We start from the raw sequence: 27,784 nt of genomic DNA on the forward strand, positions 1-27,784 counted from the left end.
CCCATGAAGATGGCCACTATCAAAAAATAGAATATAGCAAATGTTAGCAAAGATGTGGAGAAATTAGAACCATTTTGCACTTTAGGTAGGAAGGCAAAATGTTGTAGCTACTATAGAAAACAGTATGGATATTTCTCAAAAAGTAAAAAATAGAATTACCGTATGATCCAGCAATCCCACTTCTGGGTATACATCTAAAAGAATTGAAAGCAGGATCTCAAAAAGATATTTGCACACCCACATTCATTGCAGCATTATTCACAATAGCCGAGAGTAGGAAGCAAGCCAAATGCCCACCAGTGGACGAATGGATTAAAAAAATGTGGTGTACACATACAATGGAGCATTATTCAGCCTTAAAAAAGAAGGAAGTCTTGTCACATGCAACAACATGGATGAACCTTGAGGAGATTATACTGAGTGAAACAAGCCAACAAAAAGACGAATACTATATGATTCCACTTATATGAGGTATCTAAAGTAGTCCAATTCCTAGAAACAAAAAGTAGAATGGTGGTTGCGAGGGTCTTGGGGGAGGGGGAAATGGAGAGTTGTTGTTCAATGAGTATGGAGTTTCAGTTTTGCAAAATGAAAAAGTTCTGGAGATCTTCTGTACAACAGTGTGACTATACTTCACACTACTGAAATGTACACTTAAAAATGGTTAGGGGACTTCCCTGGTGGCGCAGGGGTTGGGACTCCGCACTCCCAGTGCAGGAGGCCTGGGTTCGATCCCTGGTCAGGGAACTAGATCCCACATGCATGCCACAACTAAGGAGCCTGCCTGCCGCAACTAAGACCCAGCACAACCAAATTAATTAAAAAAAAAAAAAATGGTTAGGATGGTAAATTTTGTTATGTGTTTTTTACCATAATTAAATTTTTTTTTGATTAAAAAGAAAAGTTTAGCGCAATTCTTTCCTTTTATAGAGGAGAAAACTGAGGCTCTGAGATTTAAAGAAACTTTTAGTGAACTCATGTGGATTCTAGTTGCTAAGGTTTTTTCTCAAGTGCTCACAAATGAGTTACTGCCCCTAACTTAATGTGGTTAAAACATTTCCCAAAGAGAAAAATCTTAATCACTGTATATGGGCTATTCAGAGTCTTTTAAAGAATTCGTTTGAGAATACATAAGGCAATAGATCATCTACTTAGTATTTCCATCATTAAGTCAAGAGAGCGAATGGCTGGGCCCAGCATGCCAGCTGAAGGCCTAATTACCACCTTTTCTCCTTCGGCTTCCAGGTATACGCTTAAATATCACCAATGCAGGCCCCTATCTGCCACAGACCTGCTTATTTTGTAGTTTTCAGATAATAAATGGTGGCTATTCCTGTTTGTTTTCTATGGTTTTAACATTTTTTTCAGACAAGATCATAATTCAACTTGTTTAATTTCATTTGAATTCTAAGGTTTTGTAAGACTCCTTCCCACCTTTGCCAGATTTAAGATCTGAGCACGTTTGTGTTTTAACTCAAAGTAATATCCCAGATATGTTTCACTTCATAAAAGTACCTCTTGAATGAGAAATTGTGTTTACCTTGCTTTAAGCCCCAGGAGAAGAAAGAAGTGTTTTTTCTCCATTATATTTAATTACTAATCAAAGTATTGAATATCATTGTAAAAATAAAATAGGAATGTCAGATGTGAACTGTGATACCAAATTGTTGATTTTTAAAAGGAAATTAATCATGTGGTCTGGACTAAATTGTTGGTTTCAAAAATCCCAAGTATTTAACTTGATGTAACTAAATATGTGCATTTAACTTTTAAACAGTTATTCCAAAGTATTAAAAATCTTCCCCATTCTAATTTTCAGCCAATTTTCTTTGCAGTGCCTCGGAAGTGTCCATTACCCTTTAAAGTGAATAGTAAGAATAATGTCCATTGTTCTTATGTGATTCTTTTTAATAGTATAGATCCCACTAGATATTAGTCCTTACTGAGAAGGAATCTTGGAATCTTAAGGAGAATGATGAAAAACAATTCCATATAGTATTTTAATTTTTATTAGCCGTATAATTTAAACAGCACAGAGGCATCGAAGACACACTCGCATTCCAACCCTGACTCCACCACTTCCTAGCTTTGGCAAATTTATGCTTTCTCAGCCTCAGTTTCTCTGTTTGTGAAATCAAGATAACCCAAAGTGCTGGGTTAAAATGAAGAATAAAAATGCTAGGATATTAAAAAGGAGTTGGTCAAATGTCAGTTTTCTAATTTTCCATGAGTAAGGTTAGTTGTTCTGTGGAATGTTTTGTTTTTTGGGGTTTTTTAATATTTTTTTAAATTAATTAATTAATTTATTTTTGGATGCGTTGGGTCTTTGTTGCTGCGCGCAGGGTTTCTTTAGTTGCAGTGAGCAGGGGCTACTCTTCATTGCAGTGCGCGGGCTGCTCATTGCAGTGGCCTCTCGCTGCAGAGCATGGGCTCTAGGCATGCGGGCTTCAGTAGCTGTGGCACGTGGGCTCAGTAGTTGTGGCTCACGGGCTTAGTTGCTCCGCAGCATGTGGGATCTTCCCGGACCAGGGCTCGAACCTGTGTCCCCTGCGTTGGCAGGTGGATTCTTAACCACAGCACCACCAGGGAAGCCCCTATGGAATGTTTTTATATGAAGTTTTTTGAGCCAGACACCGACTCCCCTTCTGGCCAAATGCAGAGAGCTGTGTGGGAAAGGAAGCCTGTCATCAGTAAGACTTACAATAGGCCTGAATTTGTTTTCTGTCACTTCCAACATGGCCACATAGTGTTCTGCTTGATTATTTCACTTGGCAAGAAGACATTGTGCTAGTTTTGCATATCCTCGCTGTAATCAGAAGGAGCCAAGGTTGACGATGTTTAAAGGATTTAGCTTCTTGAAGTTTGTTCTCCTGCAGACCTACAGGGGGATTTGTCCCAGGCCTCCCGTTTACAGTCAAAGGCGTTCTGTGAATAATCTGATACGGACTAAGTACAGAATAGACTCCTTTGTTTGCCAGACAGGTGAGAGCCCTACTTTCTCTTGTTGCTAAAAATGTCGGCCAGAAAAGTGACTAGCATTACGTTCGTACTAAATTAGCCTCGTTCCTTTTGTAATCTTACCCTCATAATGATTTCACTGAAAATCCAAGAATAACAAGAAGAACTTACCCCCTTAGGGTCCTGAGAAATCTGAAAGTATTTTATAATGTTAACACTTAGCATAAACTCCAACAACTATGCAGCAGTTTTAGATTTTCCGAGGTCCTTTTGTGAATATCCTCTCTCACGTGAACTAAACAAGATTGGCAGAGCAGGTACCATTATCCTCCTTGAATAACTGAGGAGATGGAGGTCAGTGAGGTCGTTCTTGCTTAAGGTTATTTAGAATTTCCTGCCCCAAACTTTTATTTCCTGAATCTTTCCCTACTCTAAGGGTGGGGGGTAAACATTGGGTGATTGAGTTGTAACAGGTACTAGAATAGATAGTTTCTATGTTACTTCACTTATGGTTTACAACAGTTCTATGAAATAATCCCATTTTACAGATGAGTTTGCTCAGAGTGGCCAAGTGCGTACTCAAGGTTACATAGATAATGACAAAGGCAGTCTTCAGAGGTTTCTCCCTCTAAAACATAATCTTCCTTTATTCTGCTACATTGTCTATATAGAGATATAGCAATCTCTCTCTCTCTATCTGTCCAACCACCCACAGACATGCAGACACAGTCGTTACTAAAACACCCGAGACCCAGTTCCTAATGACTAGAATGATTAGAATAGCCTCCAGAGATGCCTGGGTTATATGTCTACCTGCCACAGCGTACAAAGCGGGGAGTTCAAAAGCAGTGCACCTGGCAAAGCTTTTGTGTTATTCCCCACCTTTCAGACCTCCTTCATTCTTCCTACCTGTGTGAAACAAGAAAAATCCTACCATGAGAAAATAGGTGCAAAACAACAGCCGCTATCAAAGTACTGGTGGTCTAGTGTAGTAGCTGGAACAGGAGGTGTGAAGCAAGACCCACAGGAGAGGAATCCAAGCTGTTGAATTACTAGCTGCAGGTCCTTGGGCAAGAAAATTAACCACTCTGCCCCTCAGCTTCCTCACCTGTAAAAATGGGGATGAGGATGGCGCCTACCTCATGGGGTTGCTTGTAAGGATAAAATGAATGAGTTTTGAAAAGTGCTTAGAATAATACTTAGCCCATATTAATAATAATAGCTAACATGATTTTCTGCTGGTAGAAAACACTCAAGAAATATTAAAACTATCATTTTTATTATACTCAGTAAGCAGATTTTACCCTTCCCCAGCCCCTCTGAGGGTTAACCCAGAGATCACAATCCCAACACCCAGGTTTTGGTGCCCCTTCCTAATTTCTTGGGTTGAGTCTGTTTCTGTGGGGAGTGTGATTAATTACTGCCATATCTCACTGAACAGGTTCCCAAAGAAGGTGTGTGCAAGTAAAGACTACGTACAAGTATATTCTCACTTACCAAGCTTTGCCGGGTACGCAGCTTTTGAACTCCCCACTTTGTATGCTGTGTCAGGGAAGCTCACTGTTTAGAGGGACTTCTGGGCTCTCTTCACCACTCTATCCATACTTCCCTTGTAGTATTTCCAATAGCATATTGTAATTATCTTTTCTCTGTTTTCCTTAGCAGATCACGAGGTCCTTAAGGGCAAAGGACATGTCTTATTTCATTTTATATTCCCAGTACCTAGTGGAGTGCTTGGCAGTAGTAGCTTTTTGTTTATTGACTGACTGAAACAAATGGGGGGATGAGGGAATGGATGCATGGTTAATTCTTTTAAGTAAATAATCATCTCTGAATTTTGTGTCAATCTGAATTTTCACACTTTGGATTTTCTTAAAGCTAGATAGCTGATGAGGGTACTGGTGATCAGGACATGTCATTATGCAACCCTTCTAATTACTGTCCCATAATGCTTGCATTGTTTTACCAGTCAAATAATTCATTAATTTTAGTATATGCCCAGGGTATTTAGTTTAATGGTCAGACTCAAACCAAAAAAAGAAAAGTATGTGTCCTTGTGTCCTTCTATACCTTTTATATTCTTTTCCAAGCAGTGGTAACAGTGGATGTATAAGATTTCAAAAATATACTTCAAAGGGTTAGCACTCATAATTATTGAGTTCATATGAAACCATTTAGAAGAATTCTTGGGTTTCAAAAAAGTGTCAAGTTATAGAGTGATGCTGTGCAAGAGGGAATTGTAGACACCGTCCAAAACAGATACTTCACTTTTGTGGATGAGAAAAAGTGAGACCCAAAGAGGTGAATGATTTGTTCAGAGTCACACAGCTCATCAGAGACTGAGCTGGCCCTGACTTCAGGTCCCCATAGTCTCAGGCCAGTGGCTTTGTGGACCCTGGGGCCAGGATCCTTTGGTGATATTGCTTCTGGAAGATGCAGGACTGGCCCTATATGTCCAAGCCAGCCAAGACAAGGGCATGATTTCTGGAACACCATGTTGCGGTGGTTGATTTGGGCTGGCAGCCAGTGGAAGAAGACCCCTGGGGTCCACATCAATGCTCTTAGATGTACACAGTCCATCCATGTGGCGTTTAACTTTTAAGGTGTTGGAGAAATGCAGGTCTGCTGCTGAAGAGAGGCAACATCAGAGCGGGGACCCACACACACGCGAAGTCTTCGCAGTGTCCCTCTGCAATTTTTAAACGTTTGAACTTTAAACTTTTCAACTTTGATAAACTACACTGAAGGTCTAATGGAAACAAATTGTAATAAGCAAGGGCTCTTTTTTCTCACAGTAGATTTGTGTGTATAGAAGAATAGGAGGACATTTTAAGCTCTGCCATGTAATATTATTCCATGTTATTTGAACTAGTATAACTTTTGCTCTTTTCCATTTTCTACACCCAGATTCAAAGGATTCCAAGGAGAAGAACAAAATGGAAATCCTGTACATACTGGTGCCTAGTGTTGCCATCCCCCTGGCCATTGCTTTGCTCTTCTTCTTCATTTGTGTCTGTCGCAATAACCAGAAGTCATCGTCACCGCCTGTCCAGAGGCAGCCAAAACACGTCAGAGGTCAAAATGTGGAGATGTCAATGTTGAATGCATATAAACCCAAGGTAAAACTAGCAGTCCTGAGCTGCGCTTATTCTATAGACTTCAAGTTAAAGCAACACTTATAACCCACCCAAGCTTAGAAATCAAATGATATAGAAACAGAAAATGTTATCAGTGCTAGAGTTCATTTTCAGCATAGCCGTGCATTTCTAACTTTGTCCAAGGCAGCTTGAGTATACTTTCATCAGTGTGACCAATTTGGTGCTGGGCCCGTCCTAGCACTACCTTACGTAGAGTTTGGGCTGGAAGGAATTCTTATGAGATCATCTCTTCCAGCCCCTGGGGACTCAGAATGTGGACTATTTTTCCACATTTTAAAGAAGGAAATTCCATACTCTTCCAATCAAACTGAAAGAGATGAACAGAGAGAGAGAAATCAGACATTGTTTACTAACTTCACTTTCAAAAAATTCTTTTGCTTGTACAACAATGTGCAGGTATTAATACTACCGTACTGTACACTTAAAATGGTCGATTTTATGTTACGTGTTTTTTACCACAATTTAAAAAATCCTTTTCATGCCTAACCTAAATCCCTTTCTCTTTGGTTTAAACATATTTTAAGAGAAGTGTTGTCCTTCCCACAATCTTTGAATGCTGTTTTATAATAGCCCACCTTAGCCTTCTCCTCTCTTTGCTAAATCAATCCACTTCCTTTTAGTTTTTCCTCAACATCTTTCAACATTTGGGTTGCTCAGGGTCCTGGCAAGGAACCCAGGGTCACTGGCCCTTTCCTTAAATGGAGCACACACCACATCTTGAGGCTGAAATACAACAGAGGCTTTCTCTCCGGAAAGCCAGCACCCCAATCCCAGGCCTCTCGGGAAAGAGATTTCATTTAAATAATTTAGGATTCTTGCATCCACAGAAGCCTGCCTTTTCTTTGTGTTCCAACTCCACAGGAACATTCATTCAACAAATATTTATCTTCTCTGTGGGTTAGTGACCATATTATTCTTTTGACCCTCATAAAGAGGAGATGCATCCCTTTTTATACAATTTTAGGAAAAAAATTGCCTGCACACTCAAATCAATCCTTTTACCCAATAAGTAAAGTACCATAATTGGGCCTGACACATAGTCCTCATTTGATTTTATTTTGCTTTGCTGTTGAATTTTTTTTTAATTTAAAAAGTCTTAAAATATTTTTCTATTGCAAAGTCATACTTGTTGGTAAGGTTTTGGGGTTTCTTAAATGCTAAAAGAAATCATTTTTTTTAAGTATTCTGTTCCAAGCAAAACCACTGTTCTCTCTTTTTTTTTTTTTTAATTTATTTATTTTTGGCTGTGTTGGGTCTTCGTTGCTGGGCACGGGCTTTCTCTAATTGTGGCGAGCAGGGGCTACTCTTCGTTGCGGTGCGTGGGCTTCTCATTGCGGTGGCTTCTCTTGTTGAGGAGCATGGGCTCTAGGCACACGGGCTTTAGTAGTTGTGGCTCGCGGGCTCTAGAGCGCAGGCTCAGTAGTTGTGATGCATGGGCTTCGTTGCTCCGCGGCATATGGGAACTTCCCGGACCAGGGCTCGAACCCGTGTCCCCTGCATTGGCAGGCAGATTCTCAACCACTGAGATCACTCGGTGGCTTGGGGAATGGGCGGCGGTGGAGGTTTAACTCGTGATATCCTCGCTGCTAGCTAGCCAACTTACATACATTACAGCATGTTACGTAATAGCACAGTTAATCCTTACAAATGTAATAGGAGAAAATAGAAGGGTTAACATTATTGCACATTCATGTAGTCACACCTAGTTAACCGTTTACATATCCCGTGACTTCAAACTTCTAGTGCAATAGTCTTTGTTCTGTGAGACTCTTTCCCTGTCATTTCTGTTACTAAATTCTGAGAAGCCTTACAAATGCTAGAGCTCTGGGTGGGAGAGAAGGCCAGATCAGTCTGGTTCTAGTAGTCACTATGCAGCAACCACCATCCTGGGGAGGTGGGCTCCTCGTTGCTGTGGCAGGAATTATAGGAAGAATCATTTCCATTCGGAAAAATTACCTGTGTTGTAGGTCAGCCTCAATCTGCAATTCAGTTCCATTCTAAGTGGAGGTTTATTTTGCAACACATGATGTCCAACAGGCACGGTGTTTTGGATTTACGTTGTCTTTCAAATAAAGATCTCAGAGGGCTCTGTGGCACAACTAGAGAAAACTAATACATACTGAATGATACACATTATCAGGAACTATTCCAGGAGCTTTTACATTCATTATCTCATTTAATCCTCGCACCTATTATATAAGGTAGGTATTATTATCACTCTCATACAACCAGGGTAACTGAGACTCCAAACCAGTTAAGTAACTTGCCTAAGGTCAAAGAGCTAGTAATTGGAAGAGATAAAATGTGAACAGAGATTTTTCAGTTCTAGGGAAAGCCCTTGAACTTGCCCATGCCATGATAACTTTTTCACAGGACAAATCATGCTGGGAAGGGGGTATGGGGGCAGGCAAATAATTAAATATGACACTCCATTTGTCAGTCTGGGCTGAACACTAACCACAGGATTCACCTGGCTCTGACAGACCTCCTGAAGAGGTCTGGATAACAGTTGTAAGCTTGAGTTACATAGCCCCAGTCCTGCCAGGGACATGTGAAATTTGGCCAGAGCAGCAATAGTCCTCCATCCTCCATGGTCATGGAGACAAATGTAAAATATACGGGGATAAATTTTTCCTAAGACTTGGTGAAGCAAAACATTGTTTTCATCATTTCTGGACCGTTTCCGAAATGTGCCTTGCGAAATCTCCCAGTGTCAAGACTTCTCCAACACAAAGCTTAGAGTTTAGCCTTAAACAGCTCACAAGCAATTCTGAATCAGACTCGAAGTAGGAATGGCTCAAGAATATGTGACTGGGTTGAGGAGGGGAAAGGAAACAACAAAAACAAATGCTAACTTTTTTTTCTTACTCTCCTAAGAAATTTGGCTCCAATCAAATTTGACTTATTCAGCTGTTTGTTTTGGTTCTTACTGAGTGCCTTTCCTGGAAAAAGCACAAAGAACTTTGTAGACCTTAAAGAAAATTCCCAAATGTAAACAGTCAATCTCTAAAACTGCTTTGAGAGGTCACTGACACATAAATATTACACGTACCTATAAAATCTAAAAGGAAGGGACACACATAAGAAAGAGAAAAAAAAAACAAAACAAAAAAAGTCTTGGAAAAAAAACAAAACAAAAAAATTCTTGGAAAAAAAACACCCTACCAGAGTAAAATCAAAAGGATATTTGGAGGTTGGGATGAAAAAGGAATGAAGGGTAGAAGCTGGTCTTCCCTGGCCTCATTCTTATTTATCCAAATGAATGTGCCCTTCAGGGTTTAAACTATCTCTGTCCATCTCTCTCTACTTGCTGAGCTGATTTTACCCACCGTCCCCGCCCCCCCCCCCCCCCCCCCGCTGCCCCACCAACCCCAAGTGTTTGTATTAAGAAGAGGCTCCTCTGGGAGATTAGAAATCCATACCCTTCAGAGGTGACAGTAGGCAGCTGCAGACAGACTGGCTGACGGGATCTGGCTTGAGTCCCCAGAGAGGTGAACGGTACAGTTGGAAGTTAAAACTTTTGAGGAGGCATGAGTCTCCTTCTGATCTGTGGGGAAAGGAAGCCAGTGGACCAGACAGGCATCTTACGTCTGAGCCTTGAACAGTCAGGAAATGGAGATGCCCCCCTGGCTCCACCTCTAACTGCCCTGTGACCCTGAGTAGCCACTTAGCCTCTCTTTGTCTCAGTTTTCTCGGCTGTTCAGAGAAAGAGGTCGACTGTGTTCATGCAAAGGACGGTTTGTTTATTTTTCTTTTATTTTGCTCAGCAAAAGATCTCAAGCCATTCAGTTGGATTAGTTACTCTCCTATCTTTTCCATCTTTAAAATCTTCTGACAGTACTCTGGTGATGCAGGAACTAAGTAGGGTTTTCCTATCTTGCATTACAAATTTTACAATCTGAGTAGGGTTTTTTTTTTAAAGTACTGTGGAAAATGAACCTTCTCCAAGAAGCCTGGAAACTCTAACTTGCCATCTCTCCGATTCTTTCCCTGTGTCTCCCCCCTCCTCTCCCCACCCCCAAGCTGTCACATCGGAAACACTGAGCAGTCTCGCTGAGGGAGGTAAGCTGTGGAGCTTGCCTCCTGGGGACTTAGAAGGGGAGCAGAGCCTCTCCCTCAAGCACAGGGTGAGCCAGTTCTGTCCTTCCCTATGTGACCCACCTATGTGGGATTTAGACCCTCAAAGAGGTTAAGGGTGGAAGAATTTGAGAATGAGGGGCAGGAAGCCTAACTAAGCCTTCGGGTCAAACTCCTGCAGCTCCTGGCTGATGGAAGGAAGATTGGGGGGACAGCAAAATTGGCCTGTAGCTTTCTGAAACTGGTGGCTGTATTTTGTTTCTCAACTAACCCTCATCTCTTGCCCGCTTCTCTGTTTCTCCACTTCCAGGCTATTCCTCTCTCCTTTTCCTTTCCAGCCAAGGTATTCAGCCGTTGCTGAATGTACTGACACTTAATTATGTTCCCTGGGCCTGTCCCTTTTGCTAGCAACATGCTTCCATCTAAAAATCCCTGCTGTGGTTGAGCCAGCCCTTTGAAATCCCTGTTCTTATCCACGGTCCCTACACTTAGTGCTAAAAGGTCCTCAATAACTTTTCCACTCACTCCTTAAAGCCATTGTCTCCAAGGCTTCTGAGCTCATCATTCTATTCACATGGCCTCTGGGGAATCACCAGTGATGTAATTTAATCCGATGGCCTTTCCCAAGCCTTCATCCTCTTTAATTTCTCTGGAGCATTCGATATTCTTAACCACCATCTTGAAACACTTCTTCTCTTGGCTCTCCTACTATCTCCTCGTCTTTTCTTCACTAGTTCTTCTTCTTTTTAACTCCCCAAATGGGAGCCTCCTCTGATGTCTGTCAGTTGTCTTTCCTCTTTCTCTCTCTCATGCTGATTTCATCCTCTGGCATTGCTCTAGCTCCCACTTGACATAATGATTCCCCAATCTGGAAGGACCAAATCTCAAGTTATAAAATTCTTCCTCCCAGTACATAGGAGTCCACAGTCTCTGGGCCTAAGTTACCTTTCCAGCCATATTTGTTCTTAGTTTATTTCTAAGAGGTAGTATAATATACTTCAACGATCAAGGATTTAGAGGCAGAGAGATATGATTACAAATCTCGCCTCCATTGTTTACTGGCCATGAGATCTTTGTTTTCTCATTTATAAAACAAGGATACAAATAGTACTTAAAAGAGATGTTTAAATGTATTTTTATTGCAGTATAATTCACACACATTATATTAGTTTCAGGTGTATAACATAATGATTCAATATTTTGATATAGTGCAAAATGATCACCACAGTTAGCCTAGCTAACATCTGCCATCATACATCGTTACAAAATTTTTTTTCTTGTGATGGAAGTTTTAAGATTTATTCTCTTAACAACTTTCAAATATACGATCAGTATTACGAACTATATTGGCCATGCTGCACATCCCCATAACTTACTTATTTTATAACTGGAAGTTCGTACCTTTTGACTCCTTTACCTGTTTTGCCCACCCCCTCCCTCCCCACTCTCCGCCACTAGCAGCCACCAATCTATTCTAAACGAGCTGTTTCTGACACTTCAAGATAGCGTGTCTGGCACGTCACAGGTCCTCAACAGCTAGAAGTTACTATTATTTTTTTGTTACAGTGATGATATGAACAATCACAAACCTTTTAAATCAACCACCAAATGCTGTGTACAGGATACTGTGGGCTGAGGAGGAAGCTATAGGATTCGGCAGCCCACAGCATTAACTGGGGTGAGGACAAGGCAATTAGAGCAAAGATTATAGAGGTAGCTCTTTAGATAGCTCTGGTATTCCTGTGCCCATCCAGTGAGCATAAATCCTCTGCCCCACACCCTGTTCACACCCTGGATAAAATCCCTCAGGGCAGAGAGGGTCTGATAGTGAGGACTGGGGGACTGTCCAGTACAGAGATCAGCTTAAAACTGTGTCTTTAGAAGTTTTACTTCTAGGGAGAATGAGTATTATGAATGGATATTATGAATAAGCTGAAGTACTTCACATGCATTATCTCAATACAGTCTTTACAGTAACCCTCTGAAGTTGGTACTAATTTGAGCCTGATTTTGGGCAGTGAGAAAACTGAAGCTTGAGATTCAGAGTCTGCCCAAAGTCACACAGTTAGTGAGTGGCAGAGCCCAAACTCAAACCCAGGTCTGTCCGGGTCCAGAGCCCAAGTGTTCCCTATTTCAGCGGTCCCCAACCTTCTTGGCGCCAGGGACCGGTTTCGTGGAAGACAATTTTTCCACGAACGGGGAGCGGGGGATGGTTCAGACGTTAATGTGAGCGATGGGAAGCGGCAGATGAAGCTTCACTCACTTGCTCGCTGCTCACCTCCTGCTGTGCGGCCCCATTCCTAACAGGCCACGGACCAGTACCCGTCCGCAGCCCGGTGGTTGGGGACCCCTGCCCTATTTCACTCTACTGCCTTAATTTTCAGGCTGACTGAAACACACAAGCCCAAGTTATGAGCACATGGTAGCTCACGCTGACATTAAAATTACTGGCATCTGTTCTGCCTGTTTCCAGGCAGAATAGAACATCTCCTGTTGACATTATAAAGCAACTCCACCACAGAATCAATCCTGGTCACCACCAAACATCCAAACTAACTATCAGAAAGTTAACATTATAGAGAAAAGAACCGTTTCTGAAGTTAAATCACTTCCAGAGAAGTGCAGCTGAACTCTGAACAAATGTGGGAAACTATTGGTTGGAACTCCCTCTAGAATTTGATTGCATAAACCAGAAGGCACTTAGTTCAGCTGTAGTCTTTGAAAATGTCCATAATCTCCGAAAATCAAATGGCTGTGGCCTTTAAGCTTTTAGAATGTAATCATTTCCATTTATGAGTGGAGTCAGTTGTTTCACAATTCTAACACTGTTTACCTAAGAACCAGTAAAATGCACAGGAAAGGAAAATAGGCTTTAGAGTCAAGCAGATTCCTGTCAACAGCCAAGGCCAGATACTAAAAAAAATCTCAGTTTCACATACTCTCCAGGGCTCTTGTGCCCAACTCAGGTAAAGCCTGCTGTTGAATGGTTTTGTTCACTTATCCCTGTCAACTAATGGGAGCAACAAAGGATCAACCAGAGTAAGGTCTAGGTCATCAGAGACCGGAGAGTAATTACACCTTGACATTCCACTTTTATACCAGTGGGCCTCATGCTTTTAAAATTGTGGCGCCCTCTGAGGATCAAATGAAAACTACCTCTTCTTCCCAGAAAAGTGCTTCATCTTTGGAGCCAGACACAGCTGGAGCTGAATCTTGACATCACTACCTAATAGTTGTGCTTCCATAGGCAAGCTACTTAACCATCGAAGGCCTTAATTTCTTGATCCATAAAGTGGGGAAATCATAGTATGAATCTCACGGATTTGTGATGAGGGTTAAATGAGTTGATGCATTGAACACGGAATGACCCCACAAGGGAGTGTAGTGTAGTCATGAGGAAGACAGACCCTGGAGTCTGAATTTACAACCTACTAGTTGTGGGATCACTTAACCGCTGTTCCTCAGGTTCTCCATCTGTAAAATGGGGATAATAGTCATAGTGACCAATGTCATAGCGTTATTGTGAGGATGAAAAGAATTAATACGTATAAAGCACTTATAGCCTAACACATAAACAGCCCCCCATCCCCAAATCATAGCCATTATTATGATCTCATTGTCTGGTACATGGCAAGTATTCAGTACATGGTAGTTATTACTAAGCTCAGATTACAAACATCTAGGATAGGAGTTGTGTCCTCTCTCCTCATGGTTCTTAAATGGTTTCTCATATACTATTCTGTGTGTATACTCTTTGGTACATAGTATATATAGTATCAATTGACTGACTGAGGTAACCAGCTATGAAAATATATCCCACACAATTGGCTGCACATGAAAATATAATAAACCGATGACATGGCCCAAGCTGTAGCGTGATTTCTATTTCAAAACCTTGAATCTCTCTGAAAGCAGCCATGCAGAATATAACCCAGTGAAATACCAGTCGATGGCTCTTACATTTTTCTCTAGCTGGCATTTCCAAAGCATCTTCCGAAGCAGAGTGTTATAGTCTCTGTCTCGTGTAAGTCAGAATCATTCAATCAGGTTCTACAGGCACACTGTGGTCATTCATCATGCCGGGAGCAGGGACCAGACACTCAGTAACTGTCTGATCCAGAAAGTTGTATTCTTTTCTCTTTTCTCTTTTTTTTTGAAAGTCATATTCATTTATTCCAGTCCCAGAGCATTCTCATCACCTGGCAACTTGTCAGGACTGCAGAATCTGACTTACAGAATTAGAAACTCTAGGAGTGAGGCCTAGCAATCTGTGTTTTAACAGGCCCTCTGGGGCATTCCAGTGCCTGCTCTGGTGTAGACTCTGCTGATCAAATTGAGATTCAGAGAGTAAGTCCACAAGCAATACAGTTCTCAGAGAAAACTGTGCTTTCAAAGAGACACAGACCTGGTCATGTCCTCCTATTACCCCAAATTACCCCCTAACTTCAATAGGGCCAGGATCTGCTTCATTATTCCTCTAACAGGGTGAGGACAAATGTCACTGTGTGGGACCCGCTCTTCTCCTGCAGATACTTGTATCCAGCTAGAATCGGCAAACGTGTAGAGCAAAAGAGATTTGTAAAAGGGCAGCAGTCTTGGGACGTGAGGGATGGGAAAGGAACAAGTATAGGGGCTGCAAGGACTGTAGGAGGAGGTTTGGGTCCGTTGTAGGAACATGAACTTCAGTCCTTTTCCAGCACCTGCTGCCGGAGCCACCTTCCTGTCCCAGAGCACTGCCCTGAGCTCCGGTTCCCTCCACCCTCATGTGGCTCTGCTTTTCATCTGTGTGTCTACTTCAAATTGGACTCAGAAGTAGAGCCATCAGTCATTTCCTGTTCAGGTTAGAGGTGAAAAGTCACAGAGCGGAATCCGTGCTGCATGCCAATGTTGATGGCCATCGCAGAATACTCATCTCATTTCCTGTGGTAATCACTTAGGAAAAGTGAGCAGGAAGTGGCAGCTTAGTCACAAGCAGTGTCCTCCAGAGGAGTCATTTCAAGTGTATTATCACCTAAGGTGTAACTTCCCGAAGGTTGAAAGAGATAAAGTCACTGAGTCTGTTCGCCTTATCCATCTGCCATCTACATAATTACGATTTTTAAAAACTACCCATGGTTCATTGCTTTCATACCTAAAGTTAATGGATCTAAAAGGGGCACACGTCCCCACTTAGCATTCATCACTCAGGTGAGAGAAGCCACGCAACATCCGCCTGGCCTCTCTAGCAGCTGTTTCGACAGGACTGCAATACTCACATCGACTCACATCTAAGGACTCACATCTAAAATGTTCTCCCTTCATTTTCCTCCCGTGAAGAGCTCATTTAAACCTGAACACAGTTGTTCTTCAAAAATTTCTAGGGGAAGAAGCACAGTTGGATTTTAGAATAATGTATCAACTTCTATATCAACTTTGATTTTTCTCCCCCCCAAAAAATTATATAATTTTTAAACCGCACTGAGGCAGATGTGTGTTTACTTTGAGAAGTAAAAATGTTAACATTTAAACTGAAAGCCTGTTTCAGTTTTAAGGTACTTAATTGCCTTAAAGCATATAATAAACGGAGCCCATCTTGTCATTCAACTAATGGAGGGAGTGATAAAGAGATAGGAGCCCAGGACCCTATTCATTCCAGTTTTCCTTTGTACTTGGTTTACTTTGGCATCGTGCCTCATGTGTATTTTACACTTCTTTACATTTTGTACATCCCTGTATGACAAATACTTGTCAAACAAAAACTAAACAGATTTATAACCCCTTAACTTGAAATGAGCCAAAATTGAACTGCCAAAACTTTATGACTTCATTTTCTTTCATAGTTTTCCACTACATTGGTTCAAGCAGACAAACCCCACTTGAGGTCAAGCAGAGGTCATTTCACTTTCATTACCAAAATATAATTTACAATATGCCAGACCTAAACAAGTTTAGCCTAAAGGGTCTGTATAATGTAAACCATCTGTTCCTCAACAATACAGCTAATTTCCTGCCGTCACCGTACAGTCTACTGACTGCTTCTTTAAGGGTTTTTATGATTTTTTAACTAGGTCAGGATTTATGTAAAATTTGAAAATGAGTCTATAGTTAAGACTCATTTGTACCAAATAACTTGAGCATTTAAAAAATGCAAATCACTGTGTAAATTGTTCCCCTGAAACCAAGCTCTGAGCAGTTTTTTTCTGGGTATTTCTATGCTGGCTGCTGCACGGGTGTTCCAAGGAAAGGTTTTGTGAAATTGGTCATTTTGGTTACTTTCCGTGCTTTTTTTCCAAAGCAAATCCCCAAATTTGGTTCTGACTAGCTCTAGTGAGCTATTCCTTCCTTCTGTCAGCCGGAGAAGATTTGGGACCCTATGCCTTCTGGCCCACCAGGTATTGGTGAGCTATGACAAGACACCCTTTGGGTCAAAACATACTTTTTCATGTGTCTGAACAGAGAGAAAGAAGAACAATTATCATTCCACAGAGTGATCACACACCGAAGGCTGACCTCACAGCCCTGCAAGGTGTCAGGCCCTAGGCCGAGCCTCCAGAGACATGCTGTGTCCAACTGGGGTTGCCGGCCAGCCAGCTTCTCTGGTTTCAAACAGAAGGCCTTGTACACACAAGGGCAGCAATTTTGGCTCTCCTAAAAATTTTTGATGCTTTTCTAAGCCTCTTTCTCCATCTGTAAAATGGCAAGAGTAAGAGTTCTTCTTCCAAAGGTGAATACCAGAGAACTAATTTTCTTACCTCAGTGTATGGGAATGCAGCCGGCTTTCTTAGCTTGGGACACAAGCCCCAGGGGCCACGTGACAGGCCAGCGCCAAGGTCCCGTCCACCTCCTCTTCTCTTCCAGTCCCCACCAGTTTGGCCTGCTTGCTTCCTTTCCCATCTGCCACCATCCACTCTTCCACGTGGGTCTTTGCGCCCTCCACCTCCATCCACATCTTCCAGAATCCTCAGAGGGGCAGACCACAGGCCACTCAAATTCTTACCCACCCTCGGGTTCCAAAACAGAGCCTCTGTCATTTTTAAAGAATTTTTTTTAAAAACCAGCAACTACAGGAGAACAGAGAAAGATTAACAAGAAGAAATTTAAACATTCGTTTTTTTAAACAGAGAATTATAGATGACTATCTAGAGCTATTTAAGGCTGTAAATGGATCTAAATCATTTGCATTGACTCCACTTTCCGGATTACTTCCCTAAGAAGGATAATAAAATTGATTTAAAGAGCACTTATTAGGTGGAAATTACTTTCATACATTGTTGCATTTAATCCCTACTGTAATTATGGAAGCTAGATGTTATATTATTTTATAGATATGGAAATAGAGGTTCAGAAAAGTTAAGAAACTCACCCAAGGTCAGCCACCTAATATATAGGACTTATCCCACGGGGTTGTTATAGTAAATGAGTTAATATTTGTCAAGTGCTCAGAACAGTGTCTGGGGCATAGTAAGTGCTATATAAATGTTAACTACTAATAATAGAAAGCGGCAGGTCCAAGATGCAAATTCAGATTTGTATGAGCCCAAAGGTTACATGGTTTGAATTACCCCATACTGCCTATGGGTTAGCTTCAGCAGGGGAAGGGGGAAGAGTCCTAACGCCTCATTAGATCAGTCTAATATTCCTTGGGTTTAGTTCCTCATTCCCACTTTCCCTCAAAAGTAGTTTCTTCCTCAGTCCCTTACCCTTCTCTATCACCAAAAGCATGGGGGATCCTGTTTAGGTCAAAAAGTAAGTACTACCTATCGTGCCGTTCAAGGGACTTTCACATAAATTGGATTCATTTACATCATCAGGTAAAGTTCTGACGGAAATCCCTGTCGTAATGTCATGTGGGAAAAATTCACTTTGGATTACTCTGGCCACGAAAGCACAATCAATCTGAGGGCTGCAAGAGTTAAAAAGTAGGCTTGGTTACTCTTCCCGTCACCTACATTCTGTTCTCCCAAAGGAACTCCATAGCAACCACAGAATCCTGACCCTAGAAGCAAAAGGAAAAATAGTGAAGGACTTGTGATTGCAGAATAAATTTCCTGGATTCAATCAGATAGAAAGATGGGTCATATGTTTTTAAATTATTCACTTTTTTGAATTGATAATTTATTCACCTGGTTCATAAGTTCAAAAGTATAAAAAAGCATAAAGTGAAAAATCTCCCACCTCTGCCCCCCTCCTCCTAGTTCCCACCTCCATATCCTCCTAATAACCACTGCTGTTTCTTGAGTATCCTTTCAGCGTTTCTTTATGCCTGTGGGAAGAAATATGAATATATTTATTCTTTTTCTCCTCCTCTTTCACACAAAAGCAGCATACAGCATTAACTGTTCTTTTGCTTTTTATTTTTAACTTAGTAGTAGGATTTTGGATATCAGTACATAGAAAGTGTCCTCATTTGTTCTTACAACTGTGTAATATTCTTACAAATGTATAATATTCTTTTTACTAGCTCCACCACAATTAATTTAATAAGTTTCCACTAAGTAGACATTTAGGTTATTTCTAATCTATTACAAACAATACTATAATTAATAGGACTGTATTAATAAGCTTTAATTGCCTAAATGTTTAAAGCAAGAAGTTGCCATTACTTTCAGCAGAAGTAACTTTACTCTAAGACATTTATAGATACAAACCCCATAAAATCTGCTTTAACAAATTAGTGAGACCTATAGATGATAAGAAATATTATTTGTATGGAGGAATTAATGTTTCAGAATTCTCAGTTCTATTTTGTCCTCTTAAGTGGGTATTTTGCTGCAAGTTTATTTACACTTATAATTAAGTTAATGGGCATTTTGTCCTGCAAAAATTAGCCTAGAACAGAGCTAATCATCATGAATTCTAGATTAGTAGAGTTTGGGTTAGAGAAAAATTTTAGTTAATTTTCTAAACTATTGATTTAAACTGTGTACAGAGAGCTCTGAATTCCATATGTACTTGCAAAATTATCAGCTTCAATTGGGATACTCACAGCAGTACTTTTTCTAAAAAATAAGGATTTAAAGTGCATTTAAAGGGATTATTTAAAAAATCAGTTTAGGTACAAATGCATTACTTTTATGACTTTTTCCCTAACAAATTACATTAAATGTCAGGATAGATCGGAGGTGAATTTCAAAAATAGTAAAAACACATGACATAATAGACGTTTACTGTCAAGATCAAATGTCACAATTTAATATTTATTTTCATTGTGAGCTAGATGCTTTCTCCTGTCTGTTTTCGGGTCAATCAGTAAATAACCCGCTTGCAAAGCCTTAGAGATAATCAGTTGGTTCGAAAGGCAATAGCTCCCTTCAAAAAACTGAAATCTGGGGGACTTCCTGGAGGTCCAGTGGTTAAGACTTCGTGCTCCCAATGCAGGGGGCATGGGTTCAATCCCTGGTCGGGGAACTAAGATACCGCATGCCACACGGTGTGACCAAAAAACAAAAAACTTGAAATATGATTGAGAGGACAAAATATATTCATAAAAAGAGCAGCAATAGCAAAGGTAATAATAGCTAAAAGTTAAATAGCCCTTACCATGTGCCAGACATCATGCTGAACACTTGACAAACGTTAACTTACTAAAAGTTCACAAGAACCCTACGAGATGAGTACGATTATCATCCCATCTTATAGATGAGGGAATTGAAGCACAGAGTGGTTAAATATTGTACCCAGGGTCACACAGCTGGTAAGTGGAGAGGGCAGGATTCCAATCTGAACTGTGGCTGCGGAGGTCAGCGTGTAGCCAGTCACCTCACTGCATCCTGCACATAGTGGCATTCAGACGGTAAAGCCAGAGGGATTCCAGAGGAGGCAAAGACCAGAGTGGTCAGGGAGAGTTTCACAGCAAGGATTCGATAAGTAGAGAGAAGCACATTCCAAACCTCTACACCCCACCCCTACTATGAGCACCTCAGAACAGTCTTTTGTTTTGGTTTCTCTGGCTTTTAGCTCAATATCTACCTTAGAAATAGGAGAGCATTGGAAGAACAAAGGTATTAGGCAAGAACATGCATGACATTTGCATGTGGACAACGAGGAGACCTATTCAACTAAAGCGATGCCATCATGTAGAGGTGTAGCAAGGGTAAGACCAGATCCCAAGTACTCTTAAGTGCCAGGCTAAGGATTAAGGCTCTATCCTCAGCCGCAGTGCTTCTCACACTCTAACATTCACCAAAATCACCTGGGGTCTTGTTAAATGCACATCCCGATTCCGTAGGTCCGAGGTGGGTCCGAGAGTCTGCATTTGTAGTGAGCTTCAAGTGATGCTGATGTTGCTTTCCCAAGACCACTCTTTGAGTAGCAAGAGTCTAGGTAACAGCAGGAAACCATTGCTGGAGCAGGGGGTGTGGATGGAGGGATAGGGGAGTGATGGACAAAAATCTGCCTATGCCTAAGTTGCAGCCAACAATTCTAAAGACTTCTAGATGGACAATGTTGTAATTAATTTGATGTATAGAACCTTTCTCAATATGCCTCACCCCTCCTTTCAGGTGCCAGATGTCTTGCCTTAGGAAATGTTTTAAAACCACACCTTTCCTTTCTTTCATACAGAGCAAGGCTAAAGAGCTGCCTCTTTCTGCTGTACGTTTTATGGAAGAATTGGGTGAATGTGCCTTTGGAAAGATCTATAAGGGCCATCTCTATCTCCCAGGCATGGACCATGCTCAGTTAGTTGCTATAAAGACCTTGAAAGACTATAACAACCCCCAGCAATGGACAGAATTTCAACAGGAAGCCTCCCTGATGGCCGAACTACACCACCCCAATATTGTCTGCCTTCTAGGGGCTGTCACTCAGGAACAACCTGTGTGTATGCTTTTTGAGTATATGAATCAGGGGGATCTCCACGAGTTCCTCATCATGCGGTCCCCACATTCAGATGTTGGCTGTAGCAGTGATGAAGATGGGACTGTAAAATCCAGCCTGGATCATGGAGATTTTCTACACATTGCAATTCAGATTGCAGCCGGCATGGAATACCTGTCTAGTCACTTCTTTGTCCATAAGGACCTTGCAGCTCGCAATATTTTAATCGGAGAGCAACTTCACGTAAAGATTTCAGACCTTGGGCTTTCCAGAGAAATATACTCCGCTGATTACTACAGGGTGCAGAGTAAGTCTTTGCTGCCCATTCGCTGGATGCCCCCTGAAGCCATCATGTATGGCAAATTCTCTTCTGATTCAGATATCTGGTCTTTTGGGGTTGTCTTGTGGGAGATTTTCAGTTTTGGACTCCAGCCATATTATGGATTTAGTAACCAGGAAGTGATCGAAATGGTGAGAAAACGACAGCTGTTACCATGCTCCGAAGACTGCCCCCCCAGAATGTACAGCCTCATGACAGAGTGTTGGAATGAAATTCCTTCCAGGAGACCAAGATTTAAAGACATTCACGTCCGGCTTCGGTCCTGGGAGGGACTCTCAAGTCATACCAGCTCTACTACTCCTTCCGGCGGAAATGCCACCACGCAGACAACCTCCCTTAGTGCCAGCCCAGTGAGTAATCTCAGTAACCCCAGATATCCCAATTACATGTTCCCGAGCCAGGGTATTACACCACAGGGCCAGATTGCTGGTTTCATCAGCCCACCAATACCTCAGAACCAGCGATTCATCCCCATCAATGGATACCCAATACCTCCTGGATATGCAGCGTTTCCAGCTGCCCACTATCAGCCAACAGGTCCTCCCAGAGTGATTCAGCACTGCCCACCTCCCAAGAGTCGGTCCCCGAGCAGTGCCAGTGGGTCGACTAGTACTGGTCATGTGACCAGCCTGCCTTCATCAGGATCAAATCAGGAGGCAAATATTCCCTTACTACCACACATGTCGATTCCGAATCATCCCGGTGGAATGGGTATCACCGTTTTTGGCAACAAATCTCAAAAACCCTACAAAATAGACTCAAAGCAACCATCTTTGCTAGGAGACTCCAACATTCATGGACACACCGAACCTATGATCTCTGCAGAACTGTAAAATGCACAACTTTTGTAAATGTGGTATACAGGAAAAACTAGAAAGTCGTAGAAAAGATTTATATTCAAATGTTTTTATTAAAGTAAGGTTCTCATGTAGCAGACATTGCAACAAGTATCTTCTGTGAAGTTTAACTGTGTCTTACCAACCAGGGCAAACACCAGCCAGAAAAAAAACATTGTGGGATTAACACTCCATCAGGGTGTAGGCCATGCCACTGGGATTGGTACATCTGGTTTCAAGTACTGAAAACTGCAAACCAGTGAAGAGGAAACGAACCTTATGACTTAAGTATCAAACCAAAAAGGAAAGTCAAACGGTGCTTTGTGTATTCACCTTTGGCTGCCATGACTGTTCTCTCCCCAAAATGTATATACCATAGCATTTGTCTACCTGCTGTCTTTTCTTCAGGACAGATGTTCAGGAATTCCGTTGATTCAATTTAGACTCTATGCATGTTTGTATGGAAGTGATGTTCAGAATCAGTGAGGAAACTTTAGGCCAGATTTAAAATCCCAGACGGAAACGAGACATAAGTGTAAGCTTCCCTGAAGCCTTCTACGCAGTGGGGCTTCTTTGGGAACGTGAAAAGTGTGCCTCTTTGTGAGTCTCCTCTGTGGATCATGAAGGCTTTTTCCACAGTGTGTTTACAGAAGCCCTTGAAATAACATAGGGCATCAGATCCTAACAAGGCTAGATGTGGATGCTGAAATTGACCGCTGGTTGATAGTTCACTGTGTTGCATTAGAAACGAGGCACCAAAGGCAGCACAGTCAGGAAAATGGCCCCTTGGCCTAGATCAGCATCCGTGGGAAAGGAACAAGGGTTCCCATGGGGACAGCCTCACAGGAGCTTCCCTGGACCAATAACACTGAAGAATAGAGGTGTGGCTACAGACCAGCCCATCCATGCGTGCATCCTCCTGCTTATGAGCTGTCTAAGGTATGGGGGTGCATATCATCAGTGGACTCTGGGGAAGGAGGAAACTCTCTGACACCAATATCTAGTTAATTTAAAGTTTCTCTCACTTTTTTTTTTTTTTTTTTTTCTGATCTGGAAATGTTCACAGATTTTATTCTAGCACCAAGAGTTATGACAATGTATTCATAGTGTTAGTTGGAATCCAAAGACTATGAATTCTATTTGCAAAATATTACAGTATTTTTAAAAAACAAGTACTGAGTTCTCACTTCAAAGATTACCATGAACTGAAATTTTTAAGCTGGTAACTAGAAGCAACAGGATCATTTTTGCCTTAGTGAGAGGAAGGAAGGTATCAAATGTGCATCTCATGCCTTACCTGCTAGCCATCTTCTGCCAAGTTTAGAATTCTTATGGGTTTCAAGTTCTATATAGAAAGGAATGTTATGATTGATTTTTCTCTTGTTAAAAGAATAACTCATTTATTCTAAGAGCAATGTCTCAAAGTCTCATTTTTTTTATTTTACAGCTGAAGAGACTTATAAAGAGACTTACAGGATATAAAGTAATTCCTGGAAATGATATTTGATGAGGAGAATGTAAGAGACTTAGAAGCACGTTGACATTTCAATTTTGTAAAACAAAAAATTCAATTAGGATAAGAAATCAAAGAAATATGTTTACCAAAATGTGTTGCGATCTTCCCAAACACTGAATCTTCAGACAACAAATGTGGACTTATAGGTACTGTGAACACAAAGAATTGGCTATATTCAGATTTATTCAGAAATAAATTAAGACACATTTTTATGGCATAAATAAGCTGATTCAGAAGTTACATTTCTTAACTTTAGGTAGAGGAGAATAGTTGTATCCTTTTGTTGCTATGCAACTGTTTAATGATGAAGATTCAAACCACAATTTTGTATATCATAGGACAATCAATTGTTTTCCAAGAATATTTATTATTTTAAGTAAACACAATTTCAGCGAACCTGAGTTTTTCTAGGAGTCCCTTAAAGGGAAAGTAGCATTCCATGAGCCAGTAAGATATCTACTCTGGAAAAACATTACTATGGGTAAAAAATAAATTCAAATTAGTTTTTTATAAAGAACTATAACATTTATTTTAAACATTTTATAATTACTGAAGTCATTAAGGTGAGCAAACTAAATTTCAAAACCACTTGTAATAATGTATTTTATAATAGCACTGTGATACTACATAACACAGCCCCTTTTGTATTAAAATAGTATTTTTTTCACAGACTGAAAAATATCTTTTGCTTTGTGGACAGTGTTTTGTAAGATGACTTTATTTTCAGATCTTTTCTCTTTTTTGCACAAAACTATGTTTATGGTTTGTATCACAGAAGTGAAATATATCTCTGCATTTTTATATCTGGTCTGTTTCCTTGTTTCCTTTGTTTGTTTTTAACTCGATATAGATTTTCTTCAAATATATAATGGCAGTATTCAGATATCTCGCCCCATCATATCTTTCCTTATTTTCACTGCATGCATTTAATCACTGTATTACTTAATGTTTGATTTGTTATTATGGGCATTTCAAATAGACAAGCATGGAATTGTAATGACAAGAAGCTTATTTTATATTGAGGATATATGCATTTGTATTTCACACCCCAGAGATGATATTAAACACTGATTATTTTATGCTGCTGTTTATTAAAAATGTTTACCATAAAATATTATTTCCTGAATATTGCTATCATGGAGGTATTTGGGAACTTTAATATTATCTCTCCTAATGTTTCACGTTTCATAGAAGGAGGAATCATAATTCCTATTTACTGCTATTTCATTGAAATGATTATTTTTAAGTAAGCTTTTAAAATAGAGTTGGCCATTCTTTTGCTAGTGACCATAGGTGGAAGGCAGAATCCCAGTGACTTTATGACCATATATCACCCACCTATATATGGCAAGATTCTAATTTTTAAAATCAAAATAATATATTGAATAATTACTTGACAATCAAATGTAATGTGAAAATTGGTTTTTAAAGTTGCATCTTTTTCTGCCTTGATGTTTCCATGTGAACTTAGGCATCAAAAATCATCTTAGAATTCTGAAGAAGAAAAAGCTGTGTACATCTTATGTTCAACTTAGACTCCAACCATATTGATAAAATAAAAGAAATGTGGCCATTTAATTGTCACAGCTTATCTTTATGACCTTATTTGACCAAAAGAAAGAGCTCCCCATCTGGCGATTAATACACACTGTCAAGGAAAATGAGTATCATTATGAAAGTTCAAAGAACTTGTCCATTTCTGCTATTTAATACAGAAGGGGATACAATAAAACCTTCAGGGCCTTATCCATCTGTTTTAGGTACAGCTCTTGTCACCGCCTCAGCGATCAAACTCAATAAAGCAATCACTTCACATGGCAGTGAGATCGGTGTCAGGCTGGGTTTCTCCCTCTCACTTGAATTCCTCAATCTGCCCTTCACTCCCATTTCCTTCTTATGTCTCCAGGCTCTTCCCCTCCCACCATCCCCAATTCCTTCAACTCTGTGATTGGGGCCTTACCCTTAATTCCTTAATCACCAACATCTGCAGGCTCACAGCACCACCTCGGATAATACCTCCTACAAACCACTCAGTACTGATTAAAGACGGGCTCTATTATCTACACACCTTCAAAGATGGTTACCTATCTCAGGGGTTCTCAAAGTGTGGTCCTCAGACCAGCAGATTTGGAACTTGTTAGACATGCAGATTCTCAGGCCTCACTTCAAAGTACCGAATCAGAAATTCTGGGGTGGGATCCAGCAATAAGTGAGAATTACAGGCCAGCCTAAAGGCCTGGGGTTGGAAGGTGGGAGGATGGTCATCTACATCCTCAGCAATGTGTATATAAACATTTAAGAACATTTCAGCCACTTTAGTCCCCTTAAAGGTAGTCAAGTTTTACTTCATCAAAAATTCAACACTAAAAAAAAAAAAACTTCAACGCTAAAAATTTTGCATTAACCATTTGGCAATTGGTTATATTTTCTGTAGTTGTTCACTTGGATAGAAAAGTAACAGCACCTAGATTTGCCAAGAATATACTCCTTGTCTAGTTCACTCAAGACCACATTCTTGGAAGGTAACCAAAAGCTTTTTCTTTCATATGGACAAGCTCAAAAGAGTTGGTCTCTTCGTGTACCTTTTTTCTTGACTCCTTGCATTGCTGATCAACACAACTAAAGGAACTCTCCTCTGCTTTGCAACTTGAGGTCAAGGATAGGCTAGTCTTTCTTGGGAGGCGGGAAGGCCCAGCTCCCAGTAAGCATCAAGCAGAAGCAGCTGCAGAGGCTGCCCACCTCCCCTGAGCTTCCTGTGACAACCTGACCCAGTTGGCTGCATGCAGTCACCTGTGGCCGGTCCCACTGTGTTCCTTTGCCAGCTGCAGTCTGTCAGTCCCCACTGGCTGGCCTTGAGTGCTCCTCTGCTCCGCTGTGCTCCCCACTGCCTCTGGAGGGCGGAAGACTCTGGGGGAGGTACGAGAGGTGAAGCTCAGACTCTTAATTTATAGAGCATTTTTTTCAACCAAGAGTTCAAACGCTAAGGAGGAAATGCTATATTAGAGGAGTAGAAGGAGAGAGGGAGCACGCACATAAGAGGAAAAGTTTTGCAGCTAAAACATGACTGCGCCTGACGTTTGCTACCATAAATGCCAAGAGTATTAGGAAGCTGGTAACTCAGAGGAAGGAGAGCCTTACAAACCATCAAAGCACCCAAGGTCAGCGTAATCCTCTGGGAAATTAGGCTGGGAAGGCTTCAAAACATAGAGGCGTACAGGGAGAAGGTCTGCTGACATATTTATGACCACTTGAATCCTAGGCACCTATGAATTGCTTATTCACACGAGGGCTATGGCATTTGCTGACCAGGCCCGACATGACACTGATCCTCACCCAAGTGACCAGGTTAGTAGCTATTCTTATCCAAAAATGGTTAAATTAGGAGAACGACTCCTAAGATCAGATAGGGCATTACTGTACTTACATGTACTTACACTTGTTAAAAGGTCAATATCTCAAGAGGGCAACGTGCTGAAATAAAGTTAAGGGGATATTCAATTTGCAGGAAAGTGGTTCTAAAGGTCAGTCTTCATGGACCTATGTTCTTGAATGTAAATTCAAAGACACACACGGAACTACAGAACTGGCTGCACAGAGACACAGATTAAGGCTCAAGCTCTCCATGGCCGTAGAGGCACATGTAATTTGCATCAGAAATAGGTGGAGATCAGCCTCCATTCTATGACAGGTGCTCCTCAGCCATTGCAGCCCTTGGGCATTAGGAATGTAACTCCAGTTATCATTGGGGTCCATCCTAACACAGTTCCCTGAAAGGTCTCTTTTGAGTCTGGGCCCCTTAGAATCACTTGAAAGGAGCTGAAACTCCCCAATGGCATGATCTAGGTAGTTTACTAAGAGTCAACCTGATAAGACTACAACTAATATTAAGGCTAAGTGACAGTTTAGGACTGAATTGTACTTCCAGAGTTCACTCCGGAAATGGAGTGTATTAGTCGTATTGGTCAGCCTGGCTGCAGTAATAACTGCAAAATCTCAGCAGCTTGCCTCGCAGGAGCCAATGTTCATTTCTCACTCATGTCAGTCAGCAGAGGTGGGTCAGCTGCTGTAGCTGCTCCCAGGTCCCCGCAGGACACACTGTTCT

At 41.1% G+C, this 27,784-nt stretch overlaps 1 protein-coding gene across 3 annotated transcripts in view; it reads left to right on the forward strand.

Moving 5' to 3' along the window:
* ROR1 (receptor tyrosine kinase like orphan receptor 1) overlaps nt 1-24,762 on the forward strand; it is a 401,514-nt gene extending 376,752 nt beyond the window's left edge. Inside the window, exons 8-10 of one of the 3 annotated variants that reach the window (XM_068540038.1) lie at nt 4,400-4,468; nt 5,866-6,077; nt 20,736-24,762. In XM_068540038.1, the coding sequence (XP_068396139.1) occupies nt 4,400-4,468; nt 5,866-6,077; nt 20,736-22,163 (1,709 nt within the window). In that variant the 3' untranslated portion in view covers nt 22,164-24,762. Of the gene's footprint in view, nt 1-4,399; nt 4,469-5,865; nt 6,078-20,735 lie in introns of those variants that run through there. The other 2 variants (XM_068540039.1, XM_068540040.1) reach the window with 2 other exon arrangements.
* Nucleotides 24,763-27,784: the final 3,022 nt, after the last annotated feature.

Source organism: Eschrichtius robustus, chromosome 3, assembly GCF_028021215.1.
Source record: "Eschrichtius robustus isolate mEscRob2 chromosome 3, mEscRob2.pri, whole genome shotgun sequence".
Lineage (NCBI taxonomy): Eukaryota > Metazoa > Chordata > Mammalia > Artiodactyla > Eschrichtiidae > Eschrichtius > Eschrichtius robustus.